This window comes from Punica granatum, chromosome 3, assembly GCF_007655135.1.
Source record: "Punica granatum isolate Tunisia-2019 chromosome 3, ASM765513v2, whole genome shotgun sequence".
NCBI classification, from domain to species: domain Eukaryota; kingdom Viridiplantae; phylum Streptophyta; class Magnoliopsida; order Myrtales; family Lythraceae; genus Punica; species Punica granatum.
In genome coordinates this window covers 6,482,757-6,504,832 of record NC_045129.1, presented here as the reverse complement: position 1 = coordinate 6,504,832, position 22,076 = coordinate 6,482,757, and the positions used below count along the sequence as shown (strand labels likewise).

The window sequence follows — 22,076 nt, the reverse complement described above, 5'->3', positions numbered from 1 at the left end:
TATTAATTATTATACTAAAAAATAAAAAGCTTCGCAATTCTCAAATAAATATTAAATATTTTTGAGGAACAAAGAATCTATGAATAGATATTAAAAATAATTTGTTGAATTTGGTTAAATTTCTTCATAAATCTCAAATAAATTAAATTTGGTTAATTTTTTGACTGTCCTACGCAACTCATGGAGCTGCATCTAGTATATATTTCTTTTCTTTTTTCTGGCCGAAAAATTTAAATCTTCATGAACTTCAACCCGCTTGGATGAGCTCGATCAATGTGCAACGATCCACCACCGCGCATATGTAATTCAGGGTCTACAACAGTAACTTGTGAGACTTGATAATAAAGAGTGTTATTTGTAAAATAACTGGGACAAACATCCATTCAGATAGATATTTGTTGAAGGTACTAAGATCGTGAATTTTCACTTTCTCTTTTCGGTAGATAAATTTTCACTGACTCAAAGAAATAGAAATTAGCTAGGTGCTACATTTTTTTTTTGTGTGTGTGCTCGGTGCTAGGTACTACCTGTCTATATGTGACAACTAGGGTTTAAGGATATATATATATATACTATATAAGACAAGGATAATATTCTCAATAGACAGGCATCTTATCATTGCCCGTAATTGGTGGCTAGCTCTCTAAAATGTTTGCTATTTCTGAAATATCAAGTATAAGCGATTAAATCCATCCAAATAAAGTTGGAGGTATTAGGCGGTGGAATTTAAAACTTTATATAAATGCCCGGATTTTTTTTAATTACAAGAGAGATCCATATGCTTACTATAATAAAATAAAAATTCTAATAAATAATAAATTGTCATGAATAGTCTCATTTAGTATAGAACCTGAAACCTCTTATTATTAGTATGGAACTTTGAGTTTCTTTTTTACTTCCTTCAATCTGAACATACCCATCCTCAAGTGTTAATATGCAATCTCTTTCACTTACCTACACGTACGTATCATGTGCTATTAAACATTCACCGTTAAAAATTGACATCGAGGATGACTTCCTCTTCCACTTTCTCAGGTTTTTACTTAACCACAAGCTAGACTTTCTCTTTCATTCTCTAGTGGGAGGAACTAACATGAGATGCATTTTGATTACACTCAGCACTGGGCTTGGTGTAGTATGGGTTCATACATATGCCGCGTAATCTACTTTGATAATATGTAAAATTTCCACTTGACTTATAGTGATTCCGTTTCCAATTCAAAAGTTGGAATTGTTAGGGGATGGAATTCAAGCCCAATGTAAACTTCAGGAATATTATTACCTGGCCAGTGTGGGACTTTGCTTCTTTTTCTTAAGCTTAACACAATTGGTTGTAGGAGTTCATCTTCATTATGCGGGGTTAAGATAGTACAAGAGATAATTATTATCTCCAGTATCTTTAATTGCAGTTCTATGTCTTCTATCATCAGATTTATACCCGTTATATTTAGGCTAGAGACATTTCAAATGATCAGTTATACCGACTTTCATCAATAGGAATAATGTATACAGATTGAGAGAATTAGACATCTTATTCCGTTTCTTCTCATAATTTCAATAGTTTTCTTTAAATAGTATGATATCGTATGGTATTTGTCAAAACTTGGAAGCCAGCTTAAAGGTTTTGCAATCCGCTTAAGTCTCCCTCGAGCCGGCCCTTGTTAGAAACATCAAGTTGCACTCGGATTTGGATATATGACAAGGAAAGTGGCATGAGATGTCTCCGTGGGAAGGTGAGCAGGACAAGTGTCTCTTTTCTCTCCTTTTTATTTCTAACCTTCGCTTTTCTTATTTTTGAAATTGACCCATAAAATTTGATTATTCTTCATTTTTCTCCATTCTTTTATTTATTTTTTCTTATATCTTCCAAAGAAGATCAAAATTAATATGCCTCTACTATCTATATAATTAATTAATAGATTTCATACTCTACAAAATTCGACCAAAGTATCGTTTTTTATTCTTACACGCATTTTTCCTCAAAATGATACTACCTGCAATTTATGTTTTTATAAAATTTGTGGAGAAATAACGATGAAGTAGTTGCTACTCGAGTGTTACAATATTAATCTTTTGTGACAGATAAAATATCTTTCAATTTTAATTACAAAAAAAAACCAACGACAAAAATTAATTTCGGCATTAGTCGATATTTATAATTTTACACATAGTGTGATCGTTCTTATTATTCCTTTACTTAATCATATTTGTAAATTCTAAGTTAGTACCACTTTGCTTTAGAAAAATTAAAGTCTTTCTATGTTTATCTCTCTTAAAGCATTTAGAGCATATACTAAATTCTATAGAAATTATAATATCAATAAATAATAACATCAATAATTATAAAAAAAAATTATGAACAAAAGTATATTATTTCATGAACATATGTGGTATGGTTATTTTTCTCCATTATTGTAGTTATGTAGAACTCTGATAGAAAAAGGAACAAGTAAAATCAATTGAATTAAGATAACAATTGAGATGATAAAAGTATTAATGCAATTAAAATTTAATAAATAAGTAAGTGCTTAATTTTCATGGTATCAATTATAAGTTTAATACACTTTCTATTCAATAATGCTCAAAACGTTAATATAATTGAAAAGTTATAACTTCAATGAATTTTATAAGAACAAAAGTATATTATTTCATGAACATATGGTATGGTTATTTTTCTCCATTATTATAGTTATGTAGAACTCTTATAGAAAAAGGAACAAGTAAATTCAATTGAATTAAGATGATAAAAGTATTAACGCAGTTAAAATTTAATAAATAAGTAAGTGCTTAATTTTCATGGTATCAATTATAAGTTCAATACAATTACTATTAAATAATGCTCAAAACGTTAATACGATTGAAAAGTTATAATTTCAATGATATTATGTAAAAAATTGTATTAAATATTATAGCTTAAGAATTTTTTTGAAAAAAAGATGCCATGAAGTTTTTGACGGTAATTATTCTTTAATAATTAGAATACATTGATTTTTTTTATTGTTCTAATAAAAAAAAGGAAATGAAGGAAAAATCGACCCGCAACCAAGTGCGGGTCTCTCATCCCAGTTCAACGAATGAGGCATGCATGTAAATTGGCCGAGGAAATCTATCTTTGATGTGGACATGCAATAAGAACATAAATCCCCATATCCGATGCGTACTCTTCCAACATACACAGACCACTTTTTTGTGCCAGAACAGGTCAATAGAGTCAACCCCAATCATGGACCATATGGTCCATATCGCTTTCTCTAATTAGTCTGCATATCTTGGATAATATTAGCATATCCATATCGCTCATGAATAAAGGAAAATTTGTAACCCTCACTTGATTAGGATAGCTGCCAGATAAGGAGGATCTAATAACTGTAATCTACGAATGATTACACGAACACTGTAACAGTGACCAACCCTTTGATTGATTTCAGTTTTTTGAGCATATAACTCCGACACAATGCAATCTTTGCGCAAAGATACAACGCGAAAATGCTGGCTTTGCAAGATTCTTGCTATGAGATTAATCAAACCTAGCTAGTTAGTAGTGAGCTATTATGGTTTACAGAGACCATTTTCTCACACTATCAAAGGGCTGGGAAGATTAGGGTGGCAGATTCCATCTTTCTTTAAATAAAACTTAGCCTATAGGCTCTATGGAACTAAGATTATCGTCTAGATCATATGCATGCGACAGTACAATAGCAAAATCAATATGCGACGAATCAATTAAAGTATCTAAATTTGAATCCTGCATTAATATCTGATGTATTTAAATGCCGATGGAAACATTTCAAACCTACGAATAAACATGAAAAATTTTTGCGAGATATTTCTTGTTAGTAAACAAGTAAGGCAGATATATACATCCGAATGATTGCATGTTAGATAAAGGATTAGGAATCTTCAATCACAAGTAATATACAGTATCTTTGCTTAGACCCTCCCAGAAAAAGGAAAAGGAAAAAGAAAAAGAAAAAGAAAAAGAAAAAGAAAAAGTAATAGTAATTTCAAGTAAAATAAGATTCCTCTGTCGTTATCGAGTAGATCAACATGATCTCTAGTGAGTCCTGGAAGTACTGTCAGATTTCATTGACATTCAACTCTCATCTCTTCGTTTTAGTTGCGTCAAATATCAACACTCTCTAAGGGAAGGAAACTCTTTTGCTGACTCTTTAGCAAAACTTGGTGTCTAGAAATCTCATGATTTGAACGCTTGGATTTAACCTTCCAGGCTTGATGTCTCTAATACGTTTTTCATTGTTGTTGACATCTGTGTAATTTTGTTTTACTTCTCTTCGTAATTTGTTGAGACTTCTATCTCGTTTGCCTTTTTATTAGTGATATTACTTTGAGTTATAAAAACAAAAATTCAAGTAATAAAAATATTGGCGTTTTTTATTAGAAAAGTGGCATATGAATTTAGTATAATAAAAAAGAAATCTTAATAATCAATAAAATGACAAAAGTAGTTTCACAATGAGTATAAAACTCGAAATCTCTTGGTTATTAAGGGACCGTTTGTTTCGATGTAAAACTCGAACTTTACATTGTAAAGTTCGAGTTTTACATTGTATTTTATAACTTTTGGTTATAAAGCTAACCATTATAATTACTTTCACGAGTTAAAACTTTACAGCCGTGGTTGGTAAAGATTTTGCATCTGAAACACGTTGAATTGTTATATTACAACGGAAATTACGGTTGTGGGATCCACATTTATATCTATAAAAATAAATAATATTATATTATCAATTACATTCCTCGTAATCTAATATGATTTACAAATATAATAATCTCACATTTCATCTTACAATCCAGGAAAAAAATTCATAATTAAATTTTCCCTCCAGTATTCATATACCAGGTAATCTAACAATATTCGAATACGTCTCTACACTGCAATCTCTTTCATATAATATTTGGGACTTTACTAGTACTCAACCATCTTCATACTTTTGGAATTAATCTAATAAACTCTTTTCCCATGCTGTCAATAAACTCGAGGAGACATCAGAGAGAAAAATATTCCATAATTAGAAAACCCACAACATTCTTTTCCCATGCTGTCAAGGAATGATTTTCATTGTCCACCGAAAAGGAATGATTTTTCATTATCCATATGAAGATATTCATATAAAGGACATACATCAAAAGTGAAACCTAGGGGACGCAATATGGAAGCGCCAACTTACGTACGCACACATTCCCGAATTCCAAAAAACAACAAAAAAATGAGATGGTCCGTTTTTCACATAAAACATAATAATATTTTTGGAAGTATGTTATTGCTAACTGTGTACTATTCGTAGCATGTGATCTTCTGTTAATTTCTTAACAAAAAGAGATATTGAAAACTATCGGGAAAGCGTATAACGCAGCAGCGCACCTTTCGCCTAGCGATTAAGAAGTCCATATTCGATATCCAGTTGGACTATTCGTGCCTCTTTATTAGATATTTAGGTTTCTATTTCAATGTATGAGATTCATAAGTTTCCATTGTAACAAAAAATAAAAATATTGGAAACTTATTGTGGATGATGAAAATCCTTTCATTGGGAGAGATTTATCTTTTAGCGAGCTAACTTAACTAAAAGTGAATTAGTCGGGAATTATTAAATTTCAAGATTCCAGAATACAGACTGGAAAAAAAAAATCAAAAACTAATACGATTAGTAACTGTATATCAAGTAGAATGCCCTCGAAAACAGGGAAAAAGAAATAGCTTAGATGATGGATAGGGGCGTGGGAGAGTCCAACCCAAAGAATGACTGTTGATTCCAATGGGTGCATGTCAATTTTTTGAAAACTTTTGACTACGGGATTGATTGGACAAGAAGACCAAACCAATAATGCAAATGGTCTCATTGCGGGGTGGAATTTGTAATGCCCACCGGCACCGCCCTCAATTGTAACTTTTGATCGGACCAAAGCAAACATCATATCAGCCAATCCCCTTTTTTTCCATTATATCTTCCCTCATCAATTTTCACAATGATGCGACCAAAAAGCCTATATTCATGGGAATAATTCATCCCCCCTTTTCCATTAGATTCAGTAATCACTTCACTTACCTAATCACCCTTTCTTATAATTATGTTATTTATAATATTATATGGACGAAACTTTTATCGTACCCTACTGATATGATACCTTATCCCATCACTGTTCGAGGGTCTCTTCCTTGTTTGGCATGTGACTGGCTCCCCCACTTCCAACGATAATGAGGGCTTAAGTGCCATATCAATCCGGTGTCTTTTTTAGTATATACGCTCCCATCAATCTACATTTTGTTTTTTATGATTTGGATGATAGATTTGCCCTCTTCGTCCATCTTGCAGCTTCCAGTTGATCAATTGATCGGTCGAATTCCACTTATCATCGCATAGCTTTCATATTTTCCGGGATAAGAGGCTCGAATTATGGACTTCTCTTTAGGAGGAAATATCAGCTTTTGATGGGTTTAGGCATCGCATTGTAACTATATTCATTGCAAGAGACGCATCATGAATCTCATACTTCATCACTCAACGGGCCTCCAGCAGGCCCACTAGATCACCAGTGATTTAGGACTGCAAGAACTTTTCACGGGCCGCTCACTTGCTTCCATTTCCAGTCAATAATCAAAAGCTGTTGAATCCTTTGGCTTCTGCCCCAAAGCAGATGTCTGAACAGACACGAGGGCAGACGAGGTCTCATTGATGAGAAATTTCAGGGTAATTTCGACGACCCGTACCAACACGTCCAAATTAAGGTCTCAACACCGGATGAATGGTGATTTAACAAGAACCGCGCAAATGCATCTTTTATTTTATTTTTTGCCTTACATGCGTCTCTGAATATTGTTGACCCCAAACTATCCGAAAACTTGATCCAACAAAGACGTGAAGCAGAGTTATATACATCTTACTGCACTAAACTAAGCTAACAAAGTAATCTTGCTCGCTGCCTGTTCTGTAGATGTAAGCCTGCGCCAGAAGAGGGGTCTCAACGTAGACGGAACTTTCTCATTACCAGTAGGCGTCCCCATCAATCAGCTACTGCTCAGAAGTTTCTGGAGTTGTCCGCTCATGAATGCAGCTGTAAGATCTGATATCGAGTGAAAAAGGATAGATAGATGATTACCAAACTTGTACAGAGATTCCCAACGATGATAATTAGCATAAAACATGCACAGAGAGAGAGAGAGACAGACAGACCATCAGAACCGCCGACAAGCTTGCCGTTCACGAATACTTGTGGGACAGTGCGCCTTCCCGTCAAATCTAGGAGAGCACGTTGAATCTCGGATCCGTCCTCTGCATGAGATGCGTGATATTATTCATTCTTTATCAACAAACAAAGAAATAATGGATTTCTTTTGGTACTGAACAGTTCAAACTCACGGTGTCAGTTGGACGCTACGGAAAACCATAATGGAAAAAAAGAAAAAGAAAGATAATGTGATCAGATAATGGATATACCTCGAAGATCAAGCTCTACTACGTGCGGTTGCTCACGTAGTTCACTGAATATGAGTTTGGCGCGCATACAGTACCTGATAAGGAGAGAAACATATTGGTTCACTCCCAAGTCATAACAGGGCGGAGACAGAAGATTAAAAAGGAAGAGGGAAGTCCAATATATGATAGTTTGCTCAGTAGATGTGTGCCATCTTGAATGCATTGTTAAGAGGGAAAGAAACCAACTGGATTTGGCTTTGTTTTACAATGGTTTCCCCATGACCGAATCCTTTTGAGCTCACCGATAAAACACATTGTCATGAGGATAAAAAAAAAGAGAGAGAGAGAGAGAGATAAATAAGTGTCCCCAAAGAAGCAAACTGGTCAGTGAGCTCAAACAAATCAATTTGTCCAAGTAATTTGATTTCCAATTATGATTGGCATGAAGGCTAAATAAAATTCAATAAGACTTCCTCCACAAGTTCCATACTGTCCTAAGATAGAAATTCCATGACTCTACTTATAATTTATCTTCGAACGACTCTTCAAGCACGAAGTCCGACCCTAGAAGGGCTGAAGAGCCTTGAAATCAGCCGCCACATAAACAAAGACTACAATAATTTCTACTACAAGATGCTCAAAGTGCTGAAGGTAAAAACTTTCACCAAAGCAGGTCACTGAAAGAGCATATCAATGATAATAAGTCCTTAGTTAACCAATTTCAGCTAAAATCTGATCCTCTAAAGACAAAAGGTTCGCCTCAAAAGAACACTCATAAAATTCTTCCCACTCATCCATGAATTATCTTTATAACGGATCCTCCAAGGAAAATCTAAGTGAACTTCATTTTAATAATTGAGTAACCCAACGGTCACAAAGAACTTGATTAACTCAACAGCGGTCATGGCTTCGCCAGATATATTGCATCCATACTCGAATGCAGAGTCCAATCCAAAGCAACATTACTTTGCACAAACTTCAACCATCTACCTCAAAATCCTATGTAACACTAATCTATCTATAGAAGCAGAAGCTATCAGGCTCTATCTTTCTTTACTTTTCTTTTCTTTTTCTCCCCCTAATATATCATATGTTATTGCAAACAAGACACCGAAGTACCTCTTCGCTATTGTTTTAAGAATGACAATAAGGACTACAATGAGCAACTTGTTCCGCACCAACCAACTGGATTGTAACGGTATTATCTGTTTGGTAAATGGTAAATGTTAAATGTTAGAATCTTTAGTCGGTTATCTGTTTTCCTTTTCGAGAAAGACACTGAATAACAGGTAATTAGTGTCAGATGGCAGTTGTGTCTTTTAATGAAAAGATCAAACTTTATCATTGTCTCGAGAAGAACTCAGAAAAGGAATGAAATTTGAAAGCATTCTGCACTTAAGGGATAGACGGGACCGTCCTCTGCAACCAAACAGTTCCGAAATCAAATGCATACAAACTATTCAGGGCTGCGCTGCCTCTCAACACAATAGACAGCACTAATGATCAAGTTATCTGACGAAAAAAATCAGAGGCAGGGCAAGCAAAGATTGGAATGTGCGATTGGATAGCTGCAATGGAACAGTAGCAGTAACTAACTCCCCAGTCTGGCGGAACCCCTAATCTCAAAATCCGCGTTAATGGCATCAATTCAATACCACACAAACAGAGAGAAGGGAGAGAGAGGAAGAAAGACTACGGGCAGTAAGATTTGGAGAAAATGGCGATCTTGTTGGAGTAGATGACGTTCTGAACGAAGGCGGGAGCCGAATTGGAAGCTCGGGCATGGTCCGGGCCGATCCCTGAGGACAAAAGGACCGCCATTAGAGCTGGTAGAAGGAGGTGACTCCTCAAACGGTAAGCCCTCATCGTCTTCTTCTTCTTCTGATTCGTCGTTCCGCGGTCGGTCTGCAGCTCTCTCAAGAATCAACAATGGACGAAAATGAAATCGGAGATATCGTAGATTCATGTTTTTTTTTTTTGGATTTGGGATAATGCCATGTCAATTGTCATGTCTAGACATCTTCCCATTATTTACAATGAAGACCTCAAAGTTATATGAACTATACACTTTCACCCTGAACTTGCGTGAGACTTGATTTGTGTCGATCTTGGAGCCCAATGGCTTAACCAAGTATTAGAGATAGGAGATGGATATCACTGCAGTTAGGTGGCGTTTCGTTCATGATATTGTGGGAGAATCTCACAATCCGCGAACTTTTTTTCTCGTTTGACTGGAAAATCGAGTTCTGAAAGCTCACTTTGCGCTTTCCCGAACTCTATAAGTTTCCTTGTGGGTCAGAGAGACTTTCCCAACTAGATAGATTGCACCCAAGACTTTCCACCTGAAGAATGTCCGTGCCACCGCTCGCATAACCATGGCGAGAGTAGGCGGGGTCCTGGCCCTTGAAATCTCAATTCAGGCTCTCCCGAGCTCTACAATTTTCCATGTCTATACCGCATCTTCTTGTTTTTTGGCAAATGAATGGTTGATATCGAAACATATTACTTAGTAAAACATATTTTTGGGAAATGGAAGTGAAACAAACTATATTTTGCCTATTGACTCTTTTCATATGCAACGGGCATGGAATTGTCCAAATAAATTAGGCAAAAAAAAAGAAAGAAAGAAAGAAAGGAAAGGCAATGCCATTGAATTATGATGATCATCTGCCCCGGGGACAGCCGTGGAAAAAATATGAAGCACATACTAAACTAAGAAAAGAAATTCCGAATTCCGAATACGCTCCTTTCCCACAAGAATCGAACCTCGCAGAACCCGGAAATTGGTCTCTTCGGAAGGTGCGGATATATCCATAGTGAATCCAATCTTTCAAGGCTGGGCAATCACGGGATACATGCCCATTGCGCACCCGAACATCTGCTTGCTACAACCATCAATAGGCCCCAGATGGATTATCCAGGCCGGGGCGGGGCGGGGCGGGTCGAATGTCGACACTCGATTAGTCGATACCTAATCCTTGGGCTTGACTTTGTCAAGGAGAGTCTCATAAGCCTGAAGCTCCTCGTGGTACACGTCCCACACGCACCTCACGCACCCGCTGCCGCAGCAGTCCCCCGGCAGCGGCCTCTCCGGCGGCGGAGGAAGAGTCACCGCGTCCGCCGTCGCGGCATCTTCCGCGCCACCGTCACCCTTGTTCCCGGCTTCCTCAACATTCGGATCGGCCGATCGACTGCCCGTGGCGCAGAAGGGTATGTTTGGATCTTGAATTCGACGGCGGGCGATGATTGAGCTCACGCTTGCGAGGGATCGCCCTTTCAGGGCCAGGCCCCCGCCTACTCTCGCCATGGATGGGCCGGCGGTGGTAAGGACATTCTTAGGGCGGTTCTGTGGCCGGCGATGATTGGTCGGTTGGAGGAGATGGGGAATGTGGCGCTGAGCCGTTTCCATTAGATTTGACGGCTGTGTCGTTGACTAGTCTAAGGAAGCTTTAGGAACACATGAGAGATGAGTACACGTGGCTCCACATCATTGGCCAGTTATAGCGCTAAATCCTGCACCAATTACATTATGGGGGAATTCCTATAGGCATGCAAAATTCTAGCAAAAACAGATTTTCATCCCTAAACTATCCCATATTTTAAATTGCATCCCCAAACTATCCCGGCCATTGTTCATGATAAATCATGGATATCTCTTACATCCTATATAATGAAAGGAATCTAGCAAGGTCCAGCCTTTCTTGATATGTACTAATAAGCTCCAGCCTATTTGTATTGATATCCATATTGATATTATGCTCTAAATAACTGAAACATCAAATTCAAACACAGTTACCATACTATATCTTAACCAAAGTATTAAATAATGAACTGTAGGTTATTCTTATAAAGTAATAGAAACCCGTATTACTTTGTAAAAATAATTGTTGTCGAACAGGCAATTTCCATTCCCAAAATTGAAGTGCTTACAATCAATTAACCTGCAAATTAAGCATAGACAAAATTAACTTGAAGAAGACAAAGGGAGTCCAAATGGCAAGCAACCAGTTTCCAAAAAAAAAAAACAAAGATTGGCAGTGTAAACAAGAAGTTTCAAGGTTCTTGAGACAAGTATATTTTTAATAAATAGCCATTAATAATTATTAATTGTTAACGAGACTCAAACTATTCATACATACATGAGAATAAATAAAGTCCGCTTAGGTTTATACGGAACAACTAATTGGCTAATGAATCAACTAAAGCTATATAAGCATAAGATGGGCTTAACATGTTGTATGGGTTACCAATCTGCTTGGCTGCTGATATATTTCTTTCTCAGCGGGCATTTCAACAGAGAAAAAGAACAAGGCAGGATTTGCACACTCTTATTTTTCTTTTTTTAATTTCAAATTTATAGGGTAGTTCAATTAATCCACATGATATTCTTGTATTTGAAGTCGCACTTTCTGGAGTAATGCCACTGAAAATGCTGGGATGTAAGTACAAATGTGCTTTCTATGTTATTTTTCAGTTCCAATCATTCTCATTTTCATGATAAATCATGGATATATCTTGCATCAAGGAGAAATGAAAAATACATAGATGGCGTAATTTATTTATTGATATTTGCATTTGAGAGATTGTCCTAAGATGGAGAGATATTTTGTCCTTGTGTAAAGTGTGGCAACTAGAAGCTTAAGAAGCATGAAACAAGCTTTTGACTCAACTTTTTGTTTATGTATGGATTTATTATCTCAAGTTTTATCGGTGAAGGCCCAATTTCGTGGCCATGTGAACTAATGAATGCTGTCATTTTCATTTGCTTTCAGGACCCTCTAGGAGCTTCAATTGGCATGGAAGAGGTCCTTTCTGAATTATGTAACTTTCATATATGTATATAGTTTAGGCTTGATATCTTGCACATCATACATATTGCTCAAACTTGAAGTACTATTGGAGCTCTTTCTTCTTCATTTTTTAAAGTTAGTGATGGTAGTTTTGATGTCAAATCCCTTTTGCATTATGACTGATTATGCTTTCTATGGGTTGTCTGTAATTACTTTGGATGTCATATGAGAACTAATATCTTTAGTATTAAAAAAAAGTACATTATTTATACAGTTTTGGTTGAATTATATTGATGAACGTTATTGATACGTCCAATATTCACTAATGAATCCATCATTAGTGATGGGTCGTCTATCAGTGTACCTGAGTTAAAATGATGAGGAACTGTCGATATGAGTTCTAGAAACAAGTGGATTTGACTTGCAAAATGGCTCATACTGATGGAAACACCGCCAGCGTTACTCGTAATGCACTGACGGATAACAGTTTCCAGTGACAGAAACTTTCGTGGGTAAAGAACCTGGATATACTGATGGTAATGCCGTCAGGATAGATGTTTAGCCACGAGACCTACACTGACAGGTATCTAAACGGTAGGTAAAGTTTATTTTTTCGTCAGTATTAGCCCGAAGGTGTTTTACTGATGGATTTTTGGGTTTTTACTGATGGAAATTAACTATCGGTAAATGGCAATTTGTCTGTAGTGGATTTAACCGAGCGAGTGTGGTTGTCCATGACGCGAGTCTAAGAGACCGACTAACATTACTTGGGGTTCTTTTGTGCAGACTCTGCTAGAATAGTGGAAAACACCAAATTTCTCATGTGCAACTTGAGTCGTCGAAAATGTATACGACGAGAGTTACATGCCATGTAAAACATGTAATGCAGTTAGGAACCAAGAGAGACTTTTGCTTGTTCGAGTGTCAGGGATATACAGCAGACTTGAAAGTCATTTTATTTGGAGCATGTGATGTTATGCATAAACGAAAGAAATCGCATGTTAACTTGTCATTGGTTAAATAAACTGGAAGCCTCATCTTTTGGGGAAACAAAAAAAGAACGTATGATACAGATCATGATTTCCCTTGTATTATCAGTCATTTTAGATCAAGTGTGAAGATGATTTTGCACTCAAAATGAATGATTTGTAGTCCTCAAGAATGGAAAATCGGATCAAGTTTAGGTCAAGCTTTTGGGAAATTGTCACTTGTCCTTCTGGGAATATTGCGTTGCAGGTTAATGCAATTTAAAACCCTTTGTAGGAAAGACTAAAGAGGATCTTGGAGAGGGACAAAAAAGGCAACAGAACCGAAAGTGGGAACTGAGATTGAAAGAATAGAATAGAAAGGCAGGGGCGAGAAAAAGAAAAAATGAAAAGTTGAGGGGGTGTTCCGAGAATCGAACTCGGGACCTCTCGCACCCGAAGCGAGAATCATACCACTAGACCAAACACCCGCTTGTTGTTATTTCTTCCAAAGAAAAAGTTAACTATCAGCGGTTGTTTTATGAAATAGTGAATTAGCAGATATTTGCTATTTTATACGAGGAAAACATCCCGAAAACATCATCCAGATGGACATGGCGGTAGGATGAGCAATTTCTAGCAGCTTCGCGGGGTGTTTTCTTGCAACTCCCATTCCAGCAAGTTCGGAGGGACTCCCCCTCAATGGCTTGGCGAATAGGAGATTAGAAACTCACCCGAGATTTCCTATCTCTTTTTTTTGCTTGGAAAGGTAATTCACCCGAGATTTCCTACCGCCCTTATAGATTTGTAGTATGTCATTCATCAACTGTCTAGTCACGATGCATATTCCTAAACACCAAACTCGACGGCATCCGACACTACAATCTCAACTTTTAGATAGTGATGACCGAATGGATGAAAGTACAATATCTATTCACAAAAAAAAATCACATTTCAACTGGTCAAGCCAAAAACTCAAAAGGACTCCCGCAAAGATGTGGCACCCCTCATTTCATCATAGATGATCGCTATCAACAAGTTTCTTCAGATGAATTGACAGGTACACATTGTTCACATGTACAGAGAAGGAAATGCACGTGTTGATGGGATTGTTTACTCGTACTTAGACCTCTCCTTAATTCTTTGTATCCTTCATCTTCTCCCAGAGGGTATCCAGGCTCTCCTTTCCGATGATATCGTTGGAACCGCCTTATCCCGCTTTTATGTAGTTTGATTTTCATTTTGTTCCTCCAGACGTAAGCCCAGACTGCCCAGTTTATTTTAAAAGAAAAAAACTTCAAAGGACTACTAGGTAAGATAGTTGAGTTGCCTCCCGCCCTTTTCAAAACTCTAATTACGTACTTGAGTCCTCTGAAAAATTTAATTGTATTGTGCGGTTTAAAGAAGCTGGTTTGACTAATAAATGGCAATCTAATTACATAGGGAAACATTAAAAAAGGAAATGTGGCCCCATACATTATTTATACATAGGTAATCCATATTTTATATATATATATATATATATAGTAAAAAACAATTGGTACATTTATTATGCATTTAAATAATTTTATATTCTAAAAATTGTTAATCAATTTTAATTTTATTTTCAAGAAGATACTTCGAATAAAAGATTATAACTTTTTTATCATGATAATTATATACATATAGTAAAAGAGAATTGGTACATTTACTATGCATTAAATATTTTAATGCAACTAATTAATTTTATATTCTAAAAATTGTTAATCAATTTTAATTTTATTTTCAAGAAGTGCTTCTAATAAAAGATCTTATATTACAATTGCAACAATTAAGTATATATATGTATGTGTGTGTGTATATATAATATCGATAATAGACCAATGAAGAAATTTTAAAACTTACCAGTACATAACGAAATAGAAATTTTATTGGGATCAATGTATTAGATATTCTGATAATTAATTTTACGTAGTTGTATATTTTATAATTATAGTAGTTAATAAGATAATGAAAAGATAAATATATATATATATATAATATCAAAATATTGCTTGAACGATATTGTTGCATTTATAATCATCTATCTATATGTCCATCTATCTATCTATAGTAAAACAAACTACACCAAATAATAAATGCATGTAATTAATGCTACTACTATTATAAAAATAAATATTATAATAAAAAAAATGAATATTATTTTTTATTTATGTAAAAGATAGATAAGTAAATATTATGAAAAATAAGTTCTCATATTATATAGTTATGATAGGTGTTATAACTCCACGTATAAAATTAAAATATAAATAATATGAAGCTTATATTAAATAAAATATTTTTTGTAAAAAGTATGTGCTTAATCTAATAAGTTTTATATTATAGTTGAATAAATATGCAATGTATATTAAATAAAATAATAATTATCAATTCATAGGTTTAAAAGAAAATACAAAGACACTAATTCCATGAAGTATGGTTACATAAAAACTAAAAATTTAATAAATGAAAGTAAGAACATAACAAATATTAATTTCAAAAAATATTTGCATATTGGTGTTTGTATACTAGCACTTAAGATCGGTAGTGAATCTGCAGAATATTAATGATTAAATAGATATCCAATGCACTAATTTAAATAAGAGAACTAAAAGCAAAATCGTCACTTAATTAGAATTATTATTCAAAATATAGTAATCATAGAAGTTCCAAAAATTTTATTGTAAATGAACCCATGCAATGCATGGGTTAAAACACTAGTAAAGTAGAATTTGTCAATTTATTATGTATTAAATGTTTCAATTTACTCTGAATTTTTCTTTTGACGTATAAATACATATATATGTATATATACAGATTTACAAATTTACTGTTATAATAATATTATACCATATTTAATAGTCTTTAATTTATTAGTAGATATAATAATAAGTAAAATAAGCCAAAAATTTATGCATTCTCTACACAAATAAGTTAGCAACTTTAATTCTAATGTTGTATAAAATGCTTCATATGAACAATCTTGTAACCATTTTATCTCAAGTAATGTAACTTTTTTGTTATAGAAGTTTCACGTCTTAAATAGAGATGTTATATGTAGGCCTTTTACTCTTATTCTGTTGTTGAACTTTCATTATATTTGTATATATTTAACATTAATTAATAAGGTACTAATGAAGAAATTCTTGCATACAATCTATAGTTTTTTCACTTTTAATATGAGCTTGAAGAGAATCATTCTTGCTGGGACCTCTCCTCAACCAAAAGTTGGATTTATATCTTTGGCGTCACTTTGTCCGGATTTCATATTTCCCTCCTTTCCCCTTTCAACCCACGGTTCTCGACCAGTGGGACTTTTTTTTTTTTCCTTTTTTTTAATACCAGATGATTATCACACCGCACGCCTCAACGGTTCAACCGGGTACACCGTTGCATTCATAAAGTTTGATCGAGCATAACATGATAGATATTAACACATATAAACTCAAAACCGATAGCTAGGTTTCGCGTTGAGATCGGCGGGAGTTTTATATTCATTATGAACTCAATATTGAAATTAAGATGATTCTAAAATAACAACAACAACATGACACTTTGATCATTGTTTAATTTGTAGACCAACGATTACAGAGCTTAAAAGTAATGTATATTAGATGTTTCGTGTAACGTCATGCGTTGATAGCATAGTAGGATTCGAGTCAGTTAAAGATTTCAATGAAGAGACCGATAAATACTATATGTGGGAAAACAATTTATATGTACAAATTCCAGATATATTATGTATACTTAATTACATTCTTTTCAGTCAAATGATATAAAAATCCGAGACAATATCGATTATCATATTTTTATGAAAGTGGAGAGTCGGATTACTCAATACTAGTGGGAATGTTGGCCGGAATTTGGCTTACATGCTTGTTTTATTAGGAGTAGCACATTTTATTAATTTAACTTAATGTTTTTATTATTTTGTTCAATGATGATCAGATTCGAAGGGGGTTTGATTGAACAAATTAATTTGAGGGCTTGGCGGAAAAATAATTTCGATTTCTCACATTTCCCTTTCCTTTAAGACATATACTTTTGTTTGTTATGTTAACCCACCACCTAATTATAATTCAGAGAAAATTTTCCCCACCGTCCGCTTAAGAATGATCACGATGGACACAGATTGTCTTTGGATTAGCTCAATGTTGCTAATTCTTGTTTATCCCATTCCTAGCTCATCCCACGGTCGACATATCCTTCCCGAGACCGTCTCTAAGGGAGACAATGAAAATTCCCACTAGTTCGGGCATTGAATCCTTACGCTAACAATCAATAGTTTCGGCTTTTCGACGAGGACGAGTAAAGAGGATTCAAACTTAATTTTTAAATGCCCTTTCCACTTATAATAAAGAGGGAACCATTGTGCACCAGCTAATATTAATGATATGGTTCCCTAGTAGTTCAAATTTACAAAACCAAAGAGGCGGCAAATCGCAATATGGAAAAGGACAACAAAGCAATGTCAATGAACTCCAATGAAATACACATAAATATATGGGTAAATTTTGATTATCCCCATATAATTTAGTAAATAGCTGAGGATATCCCTTCCTTTCAAAATTGGTCACACATCATCTTTCCTTCCGCAAATGTGACACCAAGAGTGCTTAATCCTCATAACGTGGATGTTGTGTCATTCTGCTCCCTATAATTTAGTAAATAGCCGATGACACACCCTCTATTCAAAATTAGTCACACACCGCCCGCTTTCGCAAATGTGGCATCTAGAGTGCTTAGGCTCTGTTTGGTTTCAGAGTTGTATTTTAGAATCACAATTCTAACTTAATTCTACCCACTACAAAACAAAATAACTCATACAAAGTCAAAGAGTGGGTCCCATTTATATTACTTTTTCCCACAACAAAACAACATAACTCTTACAAAGTCAAAGGGTGGGTCCCATTTATACCACTCAAAATCAAAATCAAAATCACAATTCTAAAATCCTACTATGAAACCAAACACCACCTTAATCGTCGCCTCGTGGATGCTGTGTCACTCTGCTCCATGAACTGACCCGACATATCCGACTTTATGAAGTATAGTGGCAAGCATCCACGTGGCAACGATTGAGCACTCTTAGTGCCACATTTGTGAAAAGGAGGGACGGTGTGTGGTTCATTTTGAAAAGTGGGGATGTCGTTGGTTATTTACTGAATTATAGGGGATGTAGCCGAAATTTGCCCTATATTTAATTGTGTCACATATACTGTTAAAAAAATTCAATCTCACTCTAACCCTTTTGGTTTTGGGGTTGATTTTGACACATGGCTTTCTCACACTACTTTCAATAATGTAAGAAATAGGAATTTCAATTTGATCAGTTCATGATCGTTAGAACCGTGATCTATAATATGAAAGTTTCGGCACAAATTAAGAATAATTCTTTTTCTCCCTTGTTTAGAAAGTCAATTTTTTTACGACAAATACGTCCGTCAAAGAAACTTAGAAAAAATTCACCCAAAAAAAAAAGAAAATTAGACAAAATTATCTTACCGTCCTCACCAAGTTGCTCATACAATTTGCAGCACGTTACCGTCCTGTTACCAAATTTTCAATAGCTTATCATTTGCAAAATGCAGTGAGAAATGTACCTGTCGTATGTTGATATATAATATGCAAGTTTGTTGGATGAAGATATAATCATACAAGTTTCGCAAAATCGTAGACCAGCACCGTTTTATCCCCCTGAATTACAACACGATCATTCTGTCCCGAATTTGATGATTAATAATATTCGGATAACCACTGATCCGGAAAAAAGAAAAATTATATTCATATAGCTTACATTGTTTGCATCACAAAAATAATAATAATAAGTACATGAATTCACTATTCCGAGGATATAATCATTTCTTTTTTGGATAAGATCTTTCTTGTAGCCTTCTGTTTGCACTTCTTTGGCAATTTATAGCAATTCCAAACATATCAAAACATAGAAAATCATATGTAGATGCTGTCAAAAATTCAAAGAATAATAGATCATAGAATGGAAACACTAAAAATATCCGATGGTCAAGGTCAAATCATCGCTTAAACAAGATCAATCTCAGTTGATAAGTTGAACATTCTTGTGATTTACCAAAAAAAACATAGAATAAACAAGTAATAAGGAGATGCTTAAATAAATGTGAAAAGGGAATTTAAAGCAACAAGAAAGACGGTAGGGTAAATTTTGGTAAATAAGTCAAAAGTTTAGGCCCGATTTAGTAAAGGTAAAGGAAAAAGTGAGGGAAGCGCAGAGAGAAAAAAACAGATAAAGGTGGCCGCTTTCTTAGATATTCACGAACTCTGTCCTTTGGTAGGCCGGATCCTGGGCCCCACCTTATCACTCTCGCAGTTTCACTCCCATCATTTTCTGTCTTTCCAATTTCACCCTTGAGATTTCAAAATTTAGAAGTTACACCCAAAACTACTATGAATGCAAAGTCTTCCCCTCCCAAGTTGCCAATTACTTCATGGAAAGATCAAGAGAGAACCTTTCACTTGTTGCCTCCGAGCATCAATGAGAGTTCGATCACTGGCTCACCGAGGCCTTCCATATCCTCGTCTCCATCGTGATTGGTATGGTCAGTAGTCGTCATCCAGGCAACTAGTAGTAATATATTATCCGACTTTTTTGTAATTCCATGATCTAATTATTTTTTGGTGATTGTATGACTAATAATGACATTTAAGGTCTTTCTTCCATTAGGCGAAGGGAAAGACTTTTGGGAAACATTTTTATCTACGGGAGTTTGGAATGTGATATTTGAAAAAAAAACCAAAGTCTTCGCTTTAAAATTTTTAAAGATCAAAGTTTAGTTCCCTCCCAAAAATGAGGTAGTCCATTTTCAAATTCATAGCCATCATATGATCTTTCTTGAATAAAAATCATAATTAAGAAATATTTTATTGGAAAATGTATAGTCCCTTTTTTTTTTTGGGTGAATGTATAGACTATTTTCTAACAACGTTAATGTATCAATCCATGGTTTCATAATCTCAAGGGCAATGAAACGTTCAAGAGTAAATATGACAGGCTACGCAGTATGAGTTGCATTTCGACACAAGATTATACGAACAGAATGTGCAGTCGAAATAATTAATTTCACATTCTGTTCGATATAAAATTACGCCACATTATACCAGTCGAAAAAATTAAAAAGTTCGCCCAGGAACAAATTCAATGATATCGTTATGTCCCTGTCTGCATGTTGCTCACAAACGAAACAGGGCCCTCTGTAGTTTCCAGACAAAAAGTTTGAATTTATTTACTTTTACCGGAAAAATTAATATTACGATGCATTTACTGAGATGATGAAATTAAAACGGAAATGTTATTATATTTTCTCCCCCAATTTCTTTATCTTACTTATCCGTTATTGTATAATTATTAAATTAAATCACGGAGAAACAGCGAGGGAAGAGAGAGACCCAATGGTGAATAAATAATCCCAAGAAGCAAAACCTTTCCTTTCTCACGGTCCTCATTCAATGCTCCACCCAACGTTTCACCACTCCCTTCCTTAATTTCTTCAAAAGTTTCACCTTTCTTCTTCTTTCTCATCCTCCCCTTGCCTTGCCCATCTGGTTCTCACCCGACATTTGAGACAAAGCTTCGATTTTTACGAGGCTCAGAGCTTCTCCTTCTGAGATAAATGGAGTTCTTTGGGGTTAGTGTACAGGGCGGCGTGGCCCCCGAGGAGTTCTCCGTGGACGACCTCCTTAACTTCGCTAATGACGACGTTGTTGTCGGGGCGGAGGAGGAGGAGGAGGAGGAGGAAGAGGAGGAAGAGAGACATGCTTCGAGGAAGCATGAGGAAGACAGGGGACTGTGCTCTGTTTCGGGAGAAACGGGGGCGTTGCCCCGGGGAGAAGAGAGTTCCATGGAAATAAGCTTTCCGGTAAATGTTTATTTCATCTAATTTCTCTGTGAAAATTTGATGTTTTTAAGGTTTAATCTATTTATGTAAATGCATTTTGTTTTTCTTCAGGCAGATGACTTAGCAGACCTCGAATGGCTGTCTCAATTCGTCGACGATTCATTCGACTTGTCCGAACCGTTGCCAGCCTCTTCGCCGGCGAACCCCGTGAGCCATCGCTACGAGGACCGCTCCGAACCGGAACTGCGCAGTCCGGGGAAGCTCTGTTTCAACGCTCCGGTCCCAGGAAAGGCCAGGAGCAAGCGTGCCAGGACCGGCGGCCGGGTCTGGTCTCTCCGCCTCGGGCGGTTCCCGGGTTCGCCATCCTCGTCGGGGTCATGCTCTGACCCAGGAAGCCTGAGCCAAGGCCTTGAACTGGGTTACTCCGGTCCAAACCCGCTGGTGAAGAAGCATAAGATAAAGAATAGGCCCGGGAGAGAGGTGTCTGCCGGTTTGGCCCAACAACCAGTTCGACGGTGCAGCCACTGCGGGGTTCAGAAGACCCCGCAGTGGAGAGCTGGCCCGATGGGCGCGAAGACCCTCTGCAATGCCTGTGGGGTCCGGTTCAAGTCGGGCCGGCTACTTCCCGAGTACCGTCCCGCTTGCAGCCCTACTTTCTGCAGCGAGTTGCACTCGAACCACCACCGGAAAGTGCTGGAGATGCGGCAGAAGAAGGAGCCATCGGACCAGCCTGAACAACCTCCAATCGTTTCCGGTTATTGAGAAAAGAAAATGTTAACATCAGGGCTAGTGAAACCAGAATATAGCCCGGTCCGGGGTAGGGAAGTTTAGGTATGCCAAAATGGTGTAAATTTTACTTAGGGATAAGGTAGGGTTTTAGGAAGAGAGGATCTTATCAACAATTCAATTACTCAGCCCATAGTTTATTTAATTAATGAGTGGACCTCGATGGAATATAATATGTTACCTTCTCTAGTATACTTCTAATGTTCA

At 36.0% G+C, this 22,076-nt stretch overlaps 3 protein-coding genes and 1 non-coding gene across 5 annotated transcripts; 1 reads left to right on the top strand and 3 right to left on the bottom strand.

The window, feature by feature from the left end:
- Positions 1-6,769: 6,769 nt before the first annotated feature.
- LOC116201521 (glutaredoxin-C3) lies at positions 6,770-9,407 on the bottom strand. Of its 2 annotated transcripts, none has more exons than XM_031532784.1 (4): positions 9,133-9,407; positions 7,458-7,531; positions 7,194-7,292; positions 6,770-7,074 (listed from the first exon to the last, which is right to left on the bottom strand). In XM_031532784.1, exons 1-4 carry the CDS (start codon positions 9,300-9,302, stop codon positions 7,028-7,030), a joined length of 390 nt encoding a protein of 129 aa, XP_031388644.1. In that variant the 5' UTR covers positions 9,303-9,407; the 3' UTR covers positions 6,770-7,027. The 2 variants fall into 2 exon arrangements, with proteins under 2 accessions (XP_031388644.1, XP_031388643.1); XM_031532783.1 differs by having other exon boundaries at positions 6,770-7,083; positions 9,133-9,402.
- Positions 9,408-10,008: 601 nt separating this feature from the next.
- Positions 10,009-10,871, bottom strand: LOC116201520. Its single transcript, XM_031532782.1, has one exon. It carries the CDS (start codon positions 10,843-10,845, stop codon positions 10,408-10,410), a length of 438 nt encoding a protein of 145 aa, XP_031388642.1. The 5' UTR covers positions 10,846-10,871; the 3' UTR covers positions 10,009-10,407.
- A 2,739-nt stretch (positions 10,872-13,610) lies between these two features.
- Positions 13,611-13,682, bottom strand: TRNAP-CGG. The gene has a single exon. It is a non-coding gene; the product is annotated as a tRNA-Pro (tRNA).
- Positions 13,683-20,633: 6,951 nt separating this feature from the next.
- On the top strand, positions 20,634-22,076 carry LOC116198847 (GATA transcription factor 5-like). Its single transcript, XM_031529102.1, has 2 exons — positions 20,634-21,104; positions 21,195-22,076. The coding sequence occupies exons 1-2, from the start codon at positions 20,859-20,861 to the stop codon at positions 21,843-21,845; spliced, it is 897 nt and encodes a 298-aa protein (XP_031384962.1). The 5' UTR covers positions 20,634-20,858; the 3' UTR covers positions 21,846-22,076.